At 52.3% G+C, this 17,024-nt stretch overlaps 2 protein-coding genes across 14 annotated transcripts in view; both read right to left on the bottom strand.

Moving 5' to 3' along the window:
- lmo7a (LIM domain 7a) overlaps window positions 1–17,024 on the bottom strand; it is a 55,334-nt gene that overhangs the window by 10,944 nt on the left and 27,366 nt on the right. For 10 of the 13 annotated variants that reach the window (XM_030342892.1, XM_030342890.1, XM_030342887.1 and 7 more), the window contains 12 exons: window positions 16,373–16,601; window positions 14,734–14,986; window positions 9,736–9,765; window positions 8,485–8,596; window positions 7,183–7,331; window positions 5,753–6,485; window positions 5,005–5,274; window positions 3,996–4,110; window positions 2,851–3,006; window positions 1,619–1,809; window positions 1,347–1,410; window positions 1,038–1,094 (listed from right to left, as the gene is read on the bottom strand). In XM_030342892.1, coding sequence (XP_030198752.1) covers window positions 1,038–1,094; window positions 1,347–1,410; window positions 1,619–1,809; window positions 2,851–3,006; window positions 3,996–4,110; window positions 5,005–5,274; window positions 5,753–6,485; window positions 7,183–7,331; window positions 8,485–8,596; window positions 9,736–9,765; window positions 14,734–14,986; window positions 16,373–16,601 — 2,359 coding nt within the window. The remainder of the gene's footprint in view (window positions 1–1,037; window positions 1,095–1,346; window positions 1,411–1,618; window positions 1,810–2,850; window positions 3,007–3,995; window positions 4,111–5,004; window positions 5,275–5,752; window positions 6,486–7,182; window positions 7,332–8,484; window positions 8,597–9,735; window positions 9,766–14,733; window positions 14,987–16,372; window positions 16,602–17,024) is intronic. The other 3 variants (XM_030342891.1, XM_030342888.1, XM_030342894.1) reach the window with 3 other exon arrangements.
- LOC115532887 (LIM domain only protein 7) lies at window positions 10,491–12,405 on the bottom strand. The gene has a single exon (XM_030342900.1). The coding sequence runs from the start codon at window positions 12,047–12,049 to the stop codon at window positions 11,165–11,167; it is 885 nt and encodes a 294-aa protein (XP_030198760.1). The 5' UTR covers window positions 12,050–12,405; the 3' UTR covers window positions 10,491–11,164.

The following is a 17,024-nucleotide window of genomic DNA, read 5'->3' on the forward strand; positions in this document are numbered from 1 at the left end:
CGAATGATGCGAGTCTGGTGTTGGTGTAGTGTGCCAGGCATGATGTGTACAGCCAAGGGAGCTTTGAAAGAAAAATAGAGAAATTGCATCTTTTTTTTTGACTCTGATACTGTTACGTAATAGTCTCTTTCTTCTTTCTCATAATTTTTTCTGATTGAGATTCTCTCGCATATTTCTCTCCGTGAAAAATTGATTTTGAGAGGAAGAAAAATCCTTGGTGTGGATTTGTTTAGAGAGCTAACGATTACCTGTCTATAAGAAATGATGGTCACAGCGGAAAGGATACAAGCTCCAGGTTAAATATACAGGTATATAATCACTTACATAACAACTTCAGGGTTGAAGGAATTTGTCTTTTTTTTTTGCTAATTAAACCTGTCATTGGCCATTGACGATTCTCACTAAGGAGCGGTTAGCTCAGCTCAATGTTTACCACAGGAGTGTTAGCTCCTCAGTGCTAAACAGGGGTGTGGGGGGGAAGAAAACCACCTCTGGGAGACCAGATCCTAGCTCTGCTCCCCCGGCTGCAACAACAATCATGCCAGGGAACCCAGGCTTGTGCCTAGCGGGCAGGTAGGCATACAGGGATAGCAAGGTGGGGGGGGGGGGGGGGGGAATAGAGGTCACTGCACACTGGGCCCTGCGTGTTTACCACAGAGGTAGACCAGAGGGCTGACCCTGCTGCACCCTGAGCTACCTGGGGAGGGGGGGGGGGGGGGGGGTATGATACAAGTTATGCTCCCGCTATGAGTCCAGGCTGAAAAATACATCAAATAAATAGAAGAGAAACAAAGACAGAATAAAGACGAGGCTCAATTAAAAACTTTGAAAGAGGGCGTCGATCCCACCATACGCGTTTCCATTGCTTGATTCGATTGATAGAAAACACATGCATGTGGGCATACATGTACAAGTATATTTAAGATGTAGGCCACGATGAGTGGTCGAGGGGGAAGCACATAGAGAGCCCAGCCACCACATGACAAACAACACCGTATCACACCGGCCTTCACCCTGCTAGCCACGGAAACGTTTACCTTGTTCAAAAAACTCTGACCTCCGTTTTAAGTTTTTCAAAGACATGGGTTCTGACTCTACATGAGAGAAGGGGGGAACAGTGAGGCACAGGGGATTAGAAAAGAACACCTCGCAGGCCTGTCGATCAGCTTGTGATGTGTGTGTTTTAAGTGTACTCAAAGATGCATTGTTGTAACGCTTAATGTCTTGATGAATATTTCTCATAGGAGACTCCTACACTTAACATGCCTATTAGCACTTAGCACTAACAAATCAATATATATTTTCTTTGTTTATGAATAAAGTTAATCAAACATCTAAAATCATACCTTTATTTCTCATGGTTACCGCCTCTTGATGGACACCCCCGTTGAGTCCGTTTGTTGCCACATTCTGCAGAAAAACACAATATCAAATACTTAAATTATATAACACACTTCTATATAGTATTATGTAAGTGTAGGCATTAACAACGACGACCAACAACGGCCGAGGGGTTCTGAGCATCATCCAATCTGGCAACCTTCATTACTTCAGTTACAACGACTTGATAACGCACAAGGAACCCCGGGTCGTGTGGCGTGATGGGGGGTTCACTCACGACGACGGAGTGGAGGGGCGCCGCGTTGATCCCCAGGCCGTCGGGGGATTTGCGTGAGGTGAAATCCAAACTGGTGTTGGTGGGGCTTGTGTTGCTGCCGACCCCACCTACAAGCGTTGAATGGTCCGAACTGGTGAGATTGATGGTCTTATGGTTCTGAAAGGGTGCTGCCGGTCGGTCTGTGTCCCAGTCTGTCCACGCGGACAATACCGCAAAAACAGCAAAAAAGAAACGGGATGTGTTTATGTTTTGACACAAAGTCGGGCACTGGGTATTCACTTTATGCGTGTGAGAGTCACAGGATAGAGTTTGAGTGTGAGGAATGGGATAATCTTAAAAGTGGTGACTAGAGAGAGATGGGGAAAACACCTGGGAATGAGAGTGGAAGTGTGCTGCTATGGAAGAACAGCGGGAATCAGAGAGAAACCGTCTCAGGGTAGCCCAGCGACCCTGAAGACCAAAGTGTTGCAAACAGGCTCCCTGCTCCCTGATAGCCAGCCTGGGCGATTCCTAATTAGCATCATCGTTATCGATCCACTTGTATTCTCGTGGTTCGACAAAATCTTGCTGGCAATGTCAAGGGTTCAGGGTAGCCTGTTGTGCTAACACATCACTATGAACAGCAAGTAAGCAGTGAACTACATCTCTAGGCTCTTGCCCTCGACATACCGCACTGAAGAGGAATGCTGACAAGAAACAACAGGACCGAACGGAGGACAAAGAGTAGCAGGGAAGAACAGTTAGTAATAAAGTCCCCCCCTGTCACTCCTTCCTAACACACCCAGAGAGAAAATAGCTGAAGTCATGCTACCGGTAAACTGTCATGAGATCATTCATGGATGGTTACCCAGCAGTTTACGGACCACTTTAGAGTGTCAACAGCGTTTAGCAGCCCAGCCACCGTAAGCCATCCTGTCACTTGGGGAATGCAACCTTCAAAGTGGTTAAACTGTTATTTCCCTCACACTCCCTCTGCCTGATGCCACCTCGCTCGCTCTCTTGTACTCAGGCATGCACTCACTCATTCACTCATGCACTCACTCACTCACTCACTCACACACACACACACACACACACACACACACACACACACACACACACACACACACACACACACACACACACACTCAATCACACGCAAACGTAAACAAAAACACACAAGCACACATATTAACACACACACAGACACACACCCCCACTCATTCCCTCCTGCACAACCGAGGTGGACTCACTGTTGCCGCCCCGACGGCGTACATCCATGGTCAGACTGCCCTGCTGCAGAGCGTCCTCCATGCTGGCCCCCCACTCTGCATAGCTCATGTCTGCCACTCTGTGGCCGCTCACGCTCAGAATCTCATCCCCAGCCCGCAGCATCTCCGCCGGGCTGCCTGCACGGGACGCCACACGGAGCACACTCAGAAACCACTCACACGCTGCCAGGGAACAGTTCATACGGTCTGTCTTACAGGTCCGGTTGCTGATGAGCCGTCTCCGCGCTGACTGCTCATGTTACCAACGGTACTAGATGAACCACACTATACTGTGAACGGGCCTTCTTCACCTGGTGGCCATCTTGGTTAAAAATGTCCGCTAGTTGGGTGAGGAAGGCCTAGGCGTACCGTTAACAGCATGGTGAACCTCATGTGAGTAAGGCACTCATAACTGCAGCCTCGTCACTCTCACTACCACAGAGATTCATACGACTGCAGTGGATTTCACACTTTTTCCTTTCCCGTCCATTAGTCATTTAAGTGTAGGCATAAGTGGACAACGTCCCCATAGTGAGAACACTGTCACTCAGACGTCCATCTCGATGCTAGGCAACATGAGAAAAAAAGACGGCAACACTCTCGTTCTATTTCCATTCCATGCGGCGCTCCGCAGCCATTTTGCGTGGGTTCTGGATAGCGAGAGAGAGAGAAGTTCAGACACAGCACAACTGACCCACTTAGACGCTGGCCTACATAGGCATGGTGCACCCGCTGCAAAGACTGCAGAAGGGGGGTGGGCTTTGTGCGGGGGCGTTGGGGGCGTTATCTGAGAACCAAACGAAGGAACAAACCACAGAAATGGGGGAACTGGTGGCTGACTACTCGACCGCACTGAACACAGGGGAGTCTTTAGCACCGTGGGTACACATCATTGGACCCTGCCATGGGTTACAGAGTAGAGCTGCACCACTGTAGGGATTCACTTTGGGGGGGGGAAAGGTCACTTCATGGTTAATGATCAGAAAATTGTCCCTGGTTGCTGGGATGAATCAGAAACTCAGAAAGTGCTTTTCTCGCTTCACGGCTAAAAGCAGTTTTGTCGGTAATGACTTGTCGTGGGTTTCAGAGGAAGAGGAGGAGGAGGAGGAGACGGAGGAAGATGTTACCTGGCTGAATGGACTTCACGCGGGTCCCTGAGGCGCTCCAGTCGGCATGGAAACCAAAGTCTCGGCTGCTGTTGGGCTTCTGGTTGAGACTGATCCTCATGTCAGAGAAGTTCTCCTGGAAAGACACAGACACAGACACACACGCACACGCACACGCACACGCACACACACACACACACACACACACACACACACACAGAAACAGCAGTTAAAGGTTGTGTGTGTTGGTTGTTAGTGTCTTTGTGTGTTTGTGTTTGTGGAGGCATGCTTTGTCTGTGTTCAGGGCCCACTCCAGATCCTTTTGTTCCTGTGAATGAATGATTTATTGGTGCTGAATAAAAGTGAAGCCTGGCCGTACATATAGGACCTTCAATGACAAAGTACTCTGTGGCATTATTTTAGATTAACTCAAGCTTTCACTCCAAGGCCACTGCCACTCGCTTTCCCCCCTATATGAATTTAAATGACGCTTTCCGATGCTTCTTGATAACCCAGATATTAAAATGAGGCCATTGATAGAGACGGCAAATCAAAATCCCATGCATCAATTTCAGCAGCAGCAGATATTTGCCCGTGGCGGTCCGATCTTGACCTTGACCTAATAACACAGACGTACCGAACCACAGTACGTGCGTTTGAAGCGAGCGTTCAACATCAGATTGGTGAACTAGCTCTTTGCAACAAGAGGTGTCATAATGTAGCCTCTGTTCCCAAGAACACAGAACCCTTTCCCAGCACTCCCTTTAACCACAACTGGCAGTTGGAAAAGAAAAATGGAAAAGACAAGCCTCATGCTGCAGAGCATTAACTACAAAGCAAAAGTAAATGGTTTTACGACTCCCTTGATTGAGGTTAACACTTCTCTGCAGTGCTGTACGGTGCCGTCGTAGGTATTGTCTTAACAACAGCAACACGACACAGCTGGATAGTACGCACTACGGAACATCGGAAAGGAAAAGTACTGCGTAAGGCAAGCCCGCTCCTCTGCCGTGTGTAGTAACTGAAGTACCTGGCTGGCATCGCTGCCCAGAGCTGGGGTTTCACTCTTCACCCGAGGAGGCTCCTGCGACACACTCTTGCTGTTGGAGCTGAGGCCTTTTCCGACCCCCTCCTCTTCATTCGCTTCGTCCTCCCCCTCCTCCTCCTCCTCCTCGTCCTCGCCGCTGGACTGAGACGAGGCCTCGTCCTCCAAGGTCATGTACTGCTGGTAGCGGCCTGGCACCGAGGACTTGGTGTTGACGTCTGCGTCGCCGTTGACGCGGCGGTGGGAGTCGACCGTCTGGGTCAGAGGAAGGGGAGGGTTGATTTAAGGAGGTTCAGAATGAGCGTCCACCCGAGAGCATGAACCCATCACTTGTCACAAAGAGGGAAAGAATAAGATGGCTTTGTTGGGCGGTTGGTGGAGAAGGGGGATCCCTGTCAATGGCTTTGATAAAATACATAGTTTAACTTTTGAATAGAAGTTTGTGATATGATGATTAACATCATCATATCTGGGCCTTTTGTGCAATTGAAACCAGCTATTGACTATTATCAGCAATAATATGGAGTAGTTACCATATTAGAGACCATAGATACCATAATGAGATTCATCACCGCTGTAAAACCAGTGGGACTGTTGGACAACGCATTGATGTCCATTGAGCTACCAAAGGGGACTTACTGGGGACACCCCAGACAGAGTGTCTGGGGCGCGGGTTGTATTGTAGTGAAGGGGGAGTCCAGCTAGGAGCTGGGAGCCAGGTCCGGGCACTCACCACGGGGGCCCTGGTGAGGGAGGAGAGGCGGGTGGCCTGGGTCCCGAAGGGCCTGGGCATGATGACCGAGCTGAGCCTGGTGGTGCTGTCTGCTCTCTGGGTGCTCCTGGGAAGGGAAGCGGACACCCGGGACACCCCCGGGGGCATGGTCGGGTTGTGCTGAGGGGCCTCCTTCTTCTCCGCGGTCCGCACGCCCGCCTTGGGGCGCCACGGCTCCGGGGCCTTCGAGACGAGGGATCGGGGTTCGGGGCTGGGGGAGGGGGTCTTGCCGGCGTCGGCCATGACTGTGACCGAGGGCTCTTGGGCCGGGCTGATGCTCCTCGGCCGGGCCGGGAGGTCGGCGCTCCTGACGGCGTACGCGCTGCTGCTATTGCTGCTTACGCTGCTGCTGGTCACCGTGGTGACGGTGGAGGACGCGCGGGTACCACCGCCGGTCACGGCGCGACTCGGAGCCGCTTCCTGTGGCGGCGGGGGGGAGGCGGGGCGGCCGGGCGCGGGGCGGGCGGCGGGCTCCTCGTCTTCCGTGGACGGGATGGAGGGGCGGGAGGGGGCCGGGGAGGGGGCCGGGGAGCGCTCCGGCGGGGAGTAGAGGTCGTCGGCCGTGTTGCTGCGGCCGTAGAGGGAGCGGGAACGCGGCGCCGGGATGGGCACGGCGAAGACGTCCTCGTCCTCGTCCAGGTAGGAGAGGGAGCTCAGGCGGCTGCCAACGGAACGTCTGCTGTCTCTAGACGCTCTGCGGGGGGAGGGGGGGAGAGAGAGGGGAGAGGGGGGGCCGGACAGGTACATGGGGGAGGGAAGGGGAGGGGGTAGTGAGTAATGGGGTTAGATAAAGGATAGCAGGGATGAATGGACGGGGTATTAGGGAAAGACGCAAGGACAAAGCATGAAGGGAGAGGGAGAGACAAAGTTGAAATGAGGAGGAGGTGGGGAGGGGGGGGGTGTGAATGGGAGGGGAGTGGAAGGAGGGACACGAGTTGAAAGGCAGGTGGGGCCAACAGAAGAAGGGGAGGGGAGAGGGTGGGTCGTGAGCCGTGATTAGATTACACTTTCACACTGTCTAAAGGCGCGATTAGGGAGTACGTTTCTCCTTTCTCCGTCTACTGAAACTTCTGTCCACAGAGAACTCCCTCTCTGTCTCTCTCTGTCTCTACAAACCTGTCATTTCCTTCAGAAACCACACAGATACATGGAAATCGAATTACCGCCACGCAACACACTACTTGTTAAAACCAGTGCACCGGCAAACGGCACAAACTAATTACAAACTAATAACAAATTTATACATCTCTCGTATTTCATCCAGTACAAAACGCTTCCTTTCATCCTGGAACCATCTAAATCCGGTCAAACAAGCGTCCCCTTGGCCTTCACCAAGCGGTCCTTCAGAGCTCCCAGGCCGGGCTGCCTGAACAGGTGCGTGGCGCGCTCACCTCTCCTCTTGCATATCCTTCAGCGACCTGCGTGTTCTCCCGCTGCCGATGTCGCCGCCGTAGTTCTGCTCGATCTGCTCCCGCTCCTCCTTCTTCTTCACGATGTCCGAGTTGACGCTCTTACGCCGGGACTTCCACTTGCTCAGGTCCTGCGGGGACGAGACAAGGGGCTCGCGTCACTCACCTGCCACCATCTTGGAGAGGTCAATTGAACCCCGATAACAAAAGTCAACTCCAACTCTCAAAAAGAAACACTTTGTTCCTCAGGACACGAGGACGAGGACGAAGGGAAACGGAGGAGTGGCAAAACTGGAGTGGAATGGAGGGCGGATAGGAAGCAGAGAGAGAGAGAGAGAGAGAGAGAGAGAGAGAGAGAGAGAGAGAGAGAGGGAGAGAGAGAGAGAGAGACATAGACGCGGGGCGAGATTGGTGAGGTGTTCTACTTGTGGGCTTTAGGCTCCTCCTGGCTCATGTCCCCAGTGTATTGTGGGCTGCGAATGTGACCCAAATGCTGCTTTTGGACACCATCATTTGACAGAGACCCTATTCATCGAGAGTACCCACAGACATGCGTGCAACCCTTCTACAACGTGCACAGCAATAAGACTGGAGGTAGTCAGCTAGGATGTAAAGATAGGCCCAACGCTGTAAAGACTGCATAAAGGTAGTCTAGGGTTGCCAGGTTGTGAACTATTGCGTAACTTGAATGTGAACATACAGGTGGTCATTCTAGCCCACCCACTTTTCTTATGGGAATGAGGGCAGCTCACAGCCAGAGGGCGGTGCTGCACCACCCAGCGTCTGTCGCCTCTCTCTCTGGCCTTCTGTCTGAGCAGCCCGTTCCTGGTGCCTGATGGCCAACCGCACACTGGGGCCCACTCCAAAACACCTCTCATCCTACCCACAATGCCCTTTGTGCCCCACTTATACAGACTGACTTAGATGTGTTGCACCCTTTTGTTACGGCACTCTTCTTCTCGGGTCACAGATGGTAAGTTCAACAAGAATTCCCCTGTCTTACGTTCAAGACTGGGCACGTTTAGCTGTTAAGAAAATAGGAGACGATGAAATAAAAAAAGAAGGAGAAGGAGATGATGAAGAACATGAACAAGAAGATGAAGAAGAGGAAGATGGAGACGATATAGAACAAATAAATAGGAGGAAATAAGGAAATAAGGAGGAAATAGCAGCAGAAGCGGAAAGAGACGACAGAGAAACAGCGTGTGGCTGACCAAGGCGTGTTCACGTATCCTGTAGGGGTGACGTATTCCTCAAGGTTGATGAGGCAGTGGTTATACTCACATCCTGCCATTTGTCGTCGCTCTCCTTCACCTGCTCCTGGACCTTCTTAATCTCTTCCCGGTAGACCTGTTTCACCACAGCCGGGTCCACAATGTCGCTCATCGACTTGCTCCTGGGTGGGGGGAGACAGGACGGACAGAGTTAACCTCATGCCCGACTTAGATCCCCTGTCGAGGGTGGCATGGACCCTGCTCCTCAAAGCACCTGAAGGGATGTGCACTGATATGCGTTAGTAGTCAATGCCACTCCAAAATGAACTTAGTCCCGTTGCTAGGGAATCCATATTTATTGCACAATAAACATGAACTTCATCAGCATAAGCCTAATAATACAAAACACCTCAGTTGAGACTGAAAATAGCATCACCCAGGCATTAGTACACGAGTAGCAAAAGCACCGAACAGCCGACGAGTTCAAGTTCAAAGTCAGAAAAGTTTAACAGGTTAGTTAACACTGTGTCCCACTGAACACACTGTGTTCACAGCCATCACCCTAATGCCAAACCGCAAAAACACGCCATCCACGGACAGGCTCCATGGCGTTATGGGGGTCAGACCGAAACCACCCCTCATCACTCACCGGTCGGGGGGTTCAGGGACGACTGAGACCTCCTGTGTGAAGCGCTTGGACCACAGACAGCGCTGGCGAACGCTGACCCCGGATAACCCCCAGCCTCAAGCGTACACATTCTGCAGCATGGCCGCGTGACGGAGCACCGCCGGCTTGTTGTTATGCGTTCACCCACATTCATGCCGCTCTGTCAAAAGGGCTTGTAGAGCAATGTGCTTTGTCACCCCTCCCCCCCACAACCCCTCACCATCTCCAACTAGGCCCTGTGTAACACAATCCACAATGTTCTGTGTCAGCGCAATGCATGCAGAGAGGGAGAGAGAGAGAGAGAGGGAGGGAGGGAGAGTTAGAGAGAGAATTAGAGAGTTAGAGTGAGAGTTACAGAGATAATTAGAGTGAGGATGAGTTGGAGGGACTTAGAGAGAGTTAGAGAGAGAATTAGAGAGAGAGTAGGTGAGTTGGAGAGTTAGAGAAATAACAAGAGAGAGAGAGAGAGAGAGAGAGAGAGAGAGAGAGAGAGAGAGAGAGAGAGAGAGAGAGAGAGAGAGAGAGAGAGAGAGAGAGAGAGAGAGAGAGAGGGGGAGCAGTATCACAAAGCGGGGGGTAGGAGGGTTGAGGCTGTGTTAGGGGAAAAGAGCCAACCCTGACGTGCCACATTCCTGCGCCCGTGCATCAACTCACCCGTCACTACCGTCGTCACTCCTCGGAAGTCTAGGAAACCGGAGAGAACCACATAGACAAAGGCAGTCAGACAGATGTCTGGGGACTGACCCCGACTAGGAGGGCCTGTGGTGGGGGGGCTACGTACAGCCGTGCACCCCCAACACGGGAAGGATGAATGCAGGGAAAGCTGTCCCCACCACTGCCTTGGTGGTTGGCACAGAATCCAACGTAGAGTGGAGACCGAAGATACACACAGAAACTCTTGGTGGAGTTGTTTTCAGAAGATAGCTTTTCAATTCTGTGTGCAGTAGACCCGAACTAACTGTATGGACTTCCCTTCATCTGCTTTTTTTTTGGGGAGGTGTGCAGACGTAATTTTTGGGGTTGCAACAGCTTCAGCTTTTATAAAACGTAAAGGTTATACTGAACAAATGATATTGCCATGGGCCAAGTCAATCTAGACAGCCTCGGCCTAGCCTTGAGTGTGATTGTCATTTTCATTATTAACTGTGATCTTGGAGGGATAGATGCTTTGCCAAGTCGCTATGAAGTGTCGACAGTGAGCACTTTATTTACTGCGTTGGAGTGTTCCTGAGACATGCCCTGGGTTAGAGTTTAGGCTATTTTTCATTTTCTATCCATTGAGCTGTCAGCTTTCCATGTCTGTGCGAAGTTCCTTTGGTTACGGAGCAACTTGGGAACATCCTGCTCATCCTGCCCTACTCCGCAGGCTGCTGTGGTGGTGTGTTTGGGAGCATTCCATCACAATACACTTTGAAGCTTGGCTTTTCTTTATTAAGGTCAGAGAAAGATTTTCAAAGTTGCAGAAAAAACACAAAAAAAGGGTGAAAGAAACGCCAATCAAAACAAAATCAAAACCAAAACCGAAAGAAAGGGTCAAACAGATATCCACGCCTATCTTCCGATGGTAACTCTGCATAAAAGCTTATGCTGAGAAAGCAATCCATGCATGTCTTGTGGATAAACACATTCAAACTAAGTTGTTATTGGGAGCGCAGTCTTTTTGCGATAGTCCATGTTGCATGGCCTTCACATTCAACCTGTCAACCTTTGTGTCACAAAAAGGCCTTCCATACCGCTGACCACACCTGGAAAAAGCACCATGCAAGATCAAACATTTGGCACCAGAGAATGAAAACACGTAGACGCTGGGAATGTCCAAGCACCTCTGTGGACACTGTACGAAATGTTCAGAACATCTGGAGTTCCCCTGAATAAGGGGAAGTTCATCCCTCATGAGGTGTTAGGAACCATAATAGCACCAATATAACGCCACGCCGACATTCAATGTACACCACTACAACCTTCAGGCCGAACCGTTCAACACGCGGAAACAGGAAAAATGAACTCGGAAATGAATGAGAAATAGTACACAACATCACGGCAGGAATACCAGCCGACGGGCATTGTGAAATCGGACCCGGATCTACATCCTCATAGCGGTCAGCCTCTCCACCATAAGCCTCTTTTTGAACCTCAGCTGACCGGACTCTCTGATCTCCCGCCACTTGCGGAGGTCGCCTTCGCTACACGCCGCCGGCACGGAGGGCACGGACAGCGATCGCGCGACCCCGTCCGAACACGCCCCCAGCTTCCGCACCAGCATGTCATCGTTCACGGGGTCGGCCTTCTTCGTGATGGCCAGCCTGCTCTGTCGTTGGGATGCCTTCTGGTGGACCAGGGGGCACGGCGGGCACAGCAGCCGGGCTTGGAGGTCCGGGGGCAGGGCCCAGGGTTCGGGGACAGGCATGGGGGCGTAGTTGTCGGGCGCGCCAGAGAGCGGGCGCCGCCGCTGGGCCTGCTCCAGGCTGGCCCTGCGGAACACCACGTCGTCCTGCTCGATGTCCGGGTACGTGGGCTCCGTCTCCTGGGTGGCGGGCAGGCGGCAGCCCCGGTGGACGTGGGCCTGGGTCACGATGTTGAGCTCCGGCTGGGAGGAGAAGAGGTGGCGGCGGGTGCGGCTGGGGCTCAGCTGGGTCTTCAGCATGGCCATGTCCGGGTTGGAATGGAAGGCCTGGGTGCGCCTGCTAAACATGTCGTCGTTGGACAGGTCTGGCGCTAGGGCCTCATAGTCTACGAGGTCCGGGGGCTCCCTAGGGTCCTGACGGCCCAGCAGGGGCCGCCGCACACATTTGACCAGCTTGGGCCCCGAGGTGGGGTCCATGCGGGCGTACACCGGAGGGGTGCACTCGGTGTTAGGGAGCTGAATCTTGGGGGGCGGTGGGGAGGTGTGAGGTGGAGTGTGCAGACTGGAGGGTGGGCAGAAAGGAGAAAGAGAGAAAAGGATAGAGAGATGAATGAGTGCATGCATGTGATACAGATCACAGAAAGAGCAGGAAAAGGAGGACAAAGAGAACCCAGCAGTAAAGAAAGAAGGTCAAATTTGGTTCAACCTGAGGCTTATCAAACGAGGATTTCACAATCACAATGCCTACTGGCAGTATCGACATTGCATTGCTGGTTCCTTTAAAAGTCAGCTATAAATACTTTGCTTCAATTCAGTAAAAGATGAAAAGGAGACACAAGCGGGTTGCTTTATTAGGCACGTTAGCACAAGTTTCCAACACCTTGATTTCGTACTTTGCCGTTAGCGTGTTAGGGAGAAGTTCAGCAGGCACGCGGGGCCCTTAGGGGCCCTTCAAAAAGACGTATGGATGGCGTAAAGGGAAGGGGTCCTAGACCGCCCCGGCATTGCCACAGTCATGCAGCTGTATAGACCTTTTCCCCACCACGTGGGTGGTGCTGGAGGAGGCGTCGGGGGTGTGGGAGTGAGAGGGGGAGGGGCCATAGGGGGAGTGGCCAGAGGACAGCCAGGGACTGACATCACTGTCTGATTCGTCAGAGGAAGAGGCCGACTTCTTGGGGCTACCGCCGCCAAGCAGCAGGACGGGAGGCCGCAGGGAGGAGAGGCGGAGCAGGGGGAGGGAGAGTTAGAGCCCGGTGGGGAGAGACAGGAAGAAGGAAAGGAAGAAAGGAAGACAGAAAAAACACAAGTCAGATGAAGAGATACAGAAATACAGAAATTTCACCAAAGCCCAGTTGAATAGTTAAGACCAGTTAGGAAGATTATGGAGTGTTGATTATAAATCATGCAAACCCGAAATAGAGGGGGAGGAAGTTGACTGTAAATCATCTAATCCTTCGCGTGTGCATGTGTGTAGCCACATGACCTGGCTGTGTATCAACTGATGTATTTGAGGATTTCAAGGAAGACAAAAGACAATGTGTTTGTTGCTTTTCGACTAGCATCTACTCAGAGAGAAGCGGCGTGTTGCGGCTCTCTGCCGCCCTGCCGGACGGGGGTGCCCTCACGCACCTGAAGCCCTGCATCTTCCTGTACCAGGGCCGCCTCTGGGAGCCCATCTTGATCTTCTGGATGTGCACCTCCTCTTCGGGGGTCCAGAACTTGGGCAAGAACTTGTCGTAGGGGGCGGCCCCCACGGGCTGGCCCGCCAGGCCCACCTTGCGGCTGTAGAGGTCATCCTGGACGGGGTCGGCGTAGCCCTCCTCGTCGTCCTCGTCTTCGTCGTCCGAGTCGCCGTACCTGTCTCTGAAGAGGCTGTCGGCGGAGAGGGGCCGGCGGGGGTCTGCCCGCGCCGGGGCCGGTGCACTGGGGCCGCTGCTGCTTCGAGAGACGGACCAGTATTCATGCCAGTGGTCAGACCAGCGGTCAAACCCGCGGTCACACCAGAAGTCAAACCAGCAGTCAAACCAAAAGTCAAACAATGTCGCAAGCACAGCAAGCCATGGCCACAGCAAGAGGATCACTCACGGCGTCTCGATGTTTGAGCGCAAGACACGATCCAAAAGAATCGACAGACACAAAAAGTACAAAAACACCATTCTCTGATTCGACGGGTTAGCCAAACATCTCAACTCAAAACTCCAACCAAAATGCAAAAGAAGCATGACCATGATTCCAGGAGCCGCGTTGCTGACTGCAAATCAATCACTGTACAGACCTTCTGTTCCATAGCAGGCAAACGAAAAAAGTCTGGTTTATAAACAAGCAAAGGCAGACTGTCAAAACCAGACAACCCAAATGACAATCAAGCAATCAAACAGCAAACAGCAAAAACTCGGCGCTTGGTTAGAGACGCGGCACACTCAAGCGTCACCATGGTTACCGGTAACCATGCAAACTCAGGGCATAAAAAAGCGCTGATTTGCTCTCATCCTCATCACCCTCGTCATCATCAGACACATCCAAGAGTCACACTCTTGCAGTGCGTTGTTCTGACCTGACGCCGGTCACCCCCTGGACCTGCAGATCACAGGGGTCCCCCCTGGGCCCCCCCGCCACCCTGGGGCCGGTCGGCGACCCCCGCCCCCCTGTCACCGGGCTGATGGGCATGGCGAAGTTGGTGGGCGGTGCCGGGGAGGGGCTGTGGAAGCGCCGGCTGGCCAGGTCGTCCAGCACCAGGTCGGGGTCGGGCCGCTCGGAGTCAGAGTCGCTGTTGCTCCCGCCGCACTCGTACGTCCACGTGGGGTCAGAGTCCGTCTGGGAGGGGCCCGCCGCGCTCTGGCTGAGATCGCCCAATCCGTTCAGAGGTGATCACAGATAGCACGTGAACAACAACGACGGCGACAACAGAGACACCAACAACGCAAAAAGAAAAACGATAGGAAGTTGAGGTTAAGGCACGGAATGGCCTCGAAGAAGCTCCGGGGGGGCTGGAATCAGACACAGACACACACACACACACACACACACACACACACACACACACACACACACACACACACGCACACACGCACACACGCACTGGTGTGTGATGGACCCTGAACTCTGTCCCTAGACCTTGGACCAGATCGGGACCTGTACTCTGTTGAGTCCAAATAAATGAATAACCACCCCCCATCGAGGATCACAGGGTGATGTCACGGTAGGGACACACGCGCACACACAAACACACCACACGCACACACCTGTGTGTGTAAACCACAGCCGTGACCGCTGTGGCGTTCCGCACGGGCCGCCCCGGCTGACCGTACCTGGTGAAGGTGCCGTCCTCCTCGGTGTACAGGGGGCTGGCCCAGCTGCGGCGGTTGTCCTCGTTGCGCTCCGCCCTCTTCTTGCGCAGCGGCGCCGGGACGTAGCCCGACGGCTTGTCCTTAGAGGGCAGGAACTGGTTGAACTGGGCGACGGGCTTGGGCTGCGTCGTCAGCGAGCGCCGGTAGCTGAGGCTGTCCTTGTTGGTCGTCATGGTGACGCAGACGGGGTCGGCCTCAGCGTCGCTGCACCAACCTGGAGGGTGAGGTTGGAGGGTGAGGGGTGGGGGAGGATGGCGTTTCGTTAGGGCTGCGCAATAAACGGCATGTGTGTCGTCCAATTAGCTGATTCTGAAAGGTTGTAAGTCGCGACTAATGCGGTCAAAAAAGTTGCAGGAAAGAAAGGAATAAATGTGATTACAAATTGAAGTCAAATCAAAAACAGTTAAAACTAAGCAATAGGTGATCTCAGCAATCACAGGCTTTGCCGTTAAAGGTGCTAGAATCTTGTGTGTGGTCTGAGGAATAATGGCCGACAAATATATGAAACCAAGCGATATGCTGTTGTGGCCAAAGTGGTCATTTTTGTCATTATCATAGGCATTAAAGTTGGGGCTGTGGTCTGGGGGCTGGACAGCAATCAGCCAATGGCGTGGTCTGGGGGGCGGGGGGATATACATTGACAACAAGCGAAAACTTGTGTTAGACCAATAAAAGAGGGGAGGAGGTCGGAGGGCTGGGGTGGGGGGTGCAGTGTAGTAGTAGCAGGACAAGCAGGGGTTGTGCAGAGGTAAAGGTTCCAGTGAGGTGTCTGCTGCCCTGAGCTCAGATCTCGGTGGCAGCTCGGGGGCTTAGAGCAGGGGCCCGGGGCCTCCTCGTTTACAAGCTCATGTGGAAACCTGTGGAATGTCTCACTGGCCCCTCACACAGGGGTAGGTAGGTGGAGGCTACTGTAATTACACACTGACGGCCTCCTGACCAAGCCCCGCTGGGACGGAGTTCCTTATTCTCACCCTACCTCATCCTTCCTAAGACAAGGGACTGATATCGCTGCATGCTATAACATTTACATTTTTTGCATCTTTATATCTATCTTTAGTGTGGATAGCCACAGTTGTACCAAGGATATTCCATTACAATAACATTCCACTAGGGGGCGGTAGACATGTAAAAATATTACATCCCTATACAAGTTCTAGCCTGCATCCCCATTCACAAAAGTTCTTCAAGGATAAACTGAGCTAGATATAAATATCCAATACAAATAAATACAACTACATTTAGCCCAGAACACAGTGTCCGAACAACACAACTAATTGCCAACGAGCAAAACACCGGAGTGCACATGCTTATTTGAAGACCTACTCTCAAATAACACACACAGAGAAAAACACACACTGTGGCAACTGAAGTTCAACAGAGCAGAAAAACTGTGTTGTCAGGTGCCTGTGGGCGTCCGAAGGCAAGCATGTGTGGGACCGTACAGGACTGTCTATGAGAGTGTAAGTGTTTCTGTGTGTTCTCACGAATGTTCAACCCAAGAACACAGTTTTGTGTGTGTGTGTGTGTGTGTGCTTGCCTGTGTGCGATCGAAGTGTGCATATGTGCATACGCGAGTGTACGTGTGTGTGTGTCTTCCTACCCTCGCTACTCCCTTTAAGGGTGGCGTCAGACGAGATGCTGTGGGGTCGCGAGCCCAGGGAGTCTAGGCTGTCTGAGGAGTCCTCTTTACTGTATCCTTCTCCTCCTCCTTCGCCTCCTCTTCCTCCTCCTCTCAGCTGGAACAGCTCCTCTCGGTCAGAGTACCAACTGTCGCCAAAACCGCTGTCTCTCACACTGCTTCTCCTCGGGCTAGAACCTTCCTCTAGAGCCTGCCACACACATACACAGACACACACATGCACGTAAGCACACACATAAACATGCACATAAGCACACACACATACACATGCCGTTAAGCACATACACACACACACACACACACACACACACACACACACACACACACACACACACACACATACAAACACACACCCACACACACAAAGAAGATTGCAAACACACACACACACAGAGGCACGTGTATACACATACACCCAAATGTATCACATACACAACCAAAAAGCCACACAAAGCAACACACACAAACACACACACACGTCATTTCTTTAACATTTTCAGCCAATATAGGCTTGAAATAATATGCTTTACGCCTCACTTTGTGCGAGGACCTCCTGAGCGAGTTAACGGGTGATTGATTGTGTGAGTGTGAGATCTCCCACAGAGAGTCTGAA

The sequence above is a fragment of the Gadus morhua genome, chromosome 20 (assembly GCF_902167405.1).
Source record: "Gadus morhua chromosome 20, gadMor3.0, whole genome shotgun sequence".
Lineage (NCBI taxonomy): Eukaryota > Metazoa > Chordata > Actinopteri > Gadiformes > Gadidae > Gadus > Gadus morhua.

What these genes read in the sequence shown, in the direction of transcription:
- LOC115532887 (XM_030342900.1), bottom strand. Translation starts at nt 12,049, where the DNA reads ATGCATGCACTCATTCATCTCTCTATCCTTTTCTCTCTTTCTCCTTTC.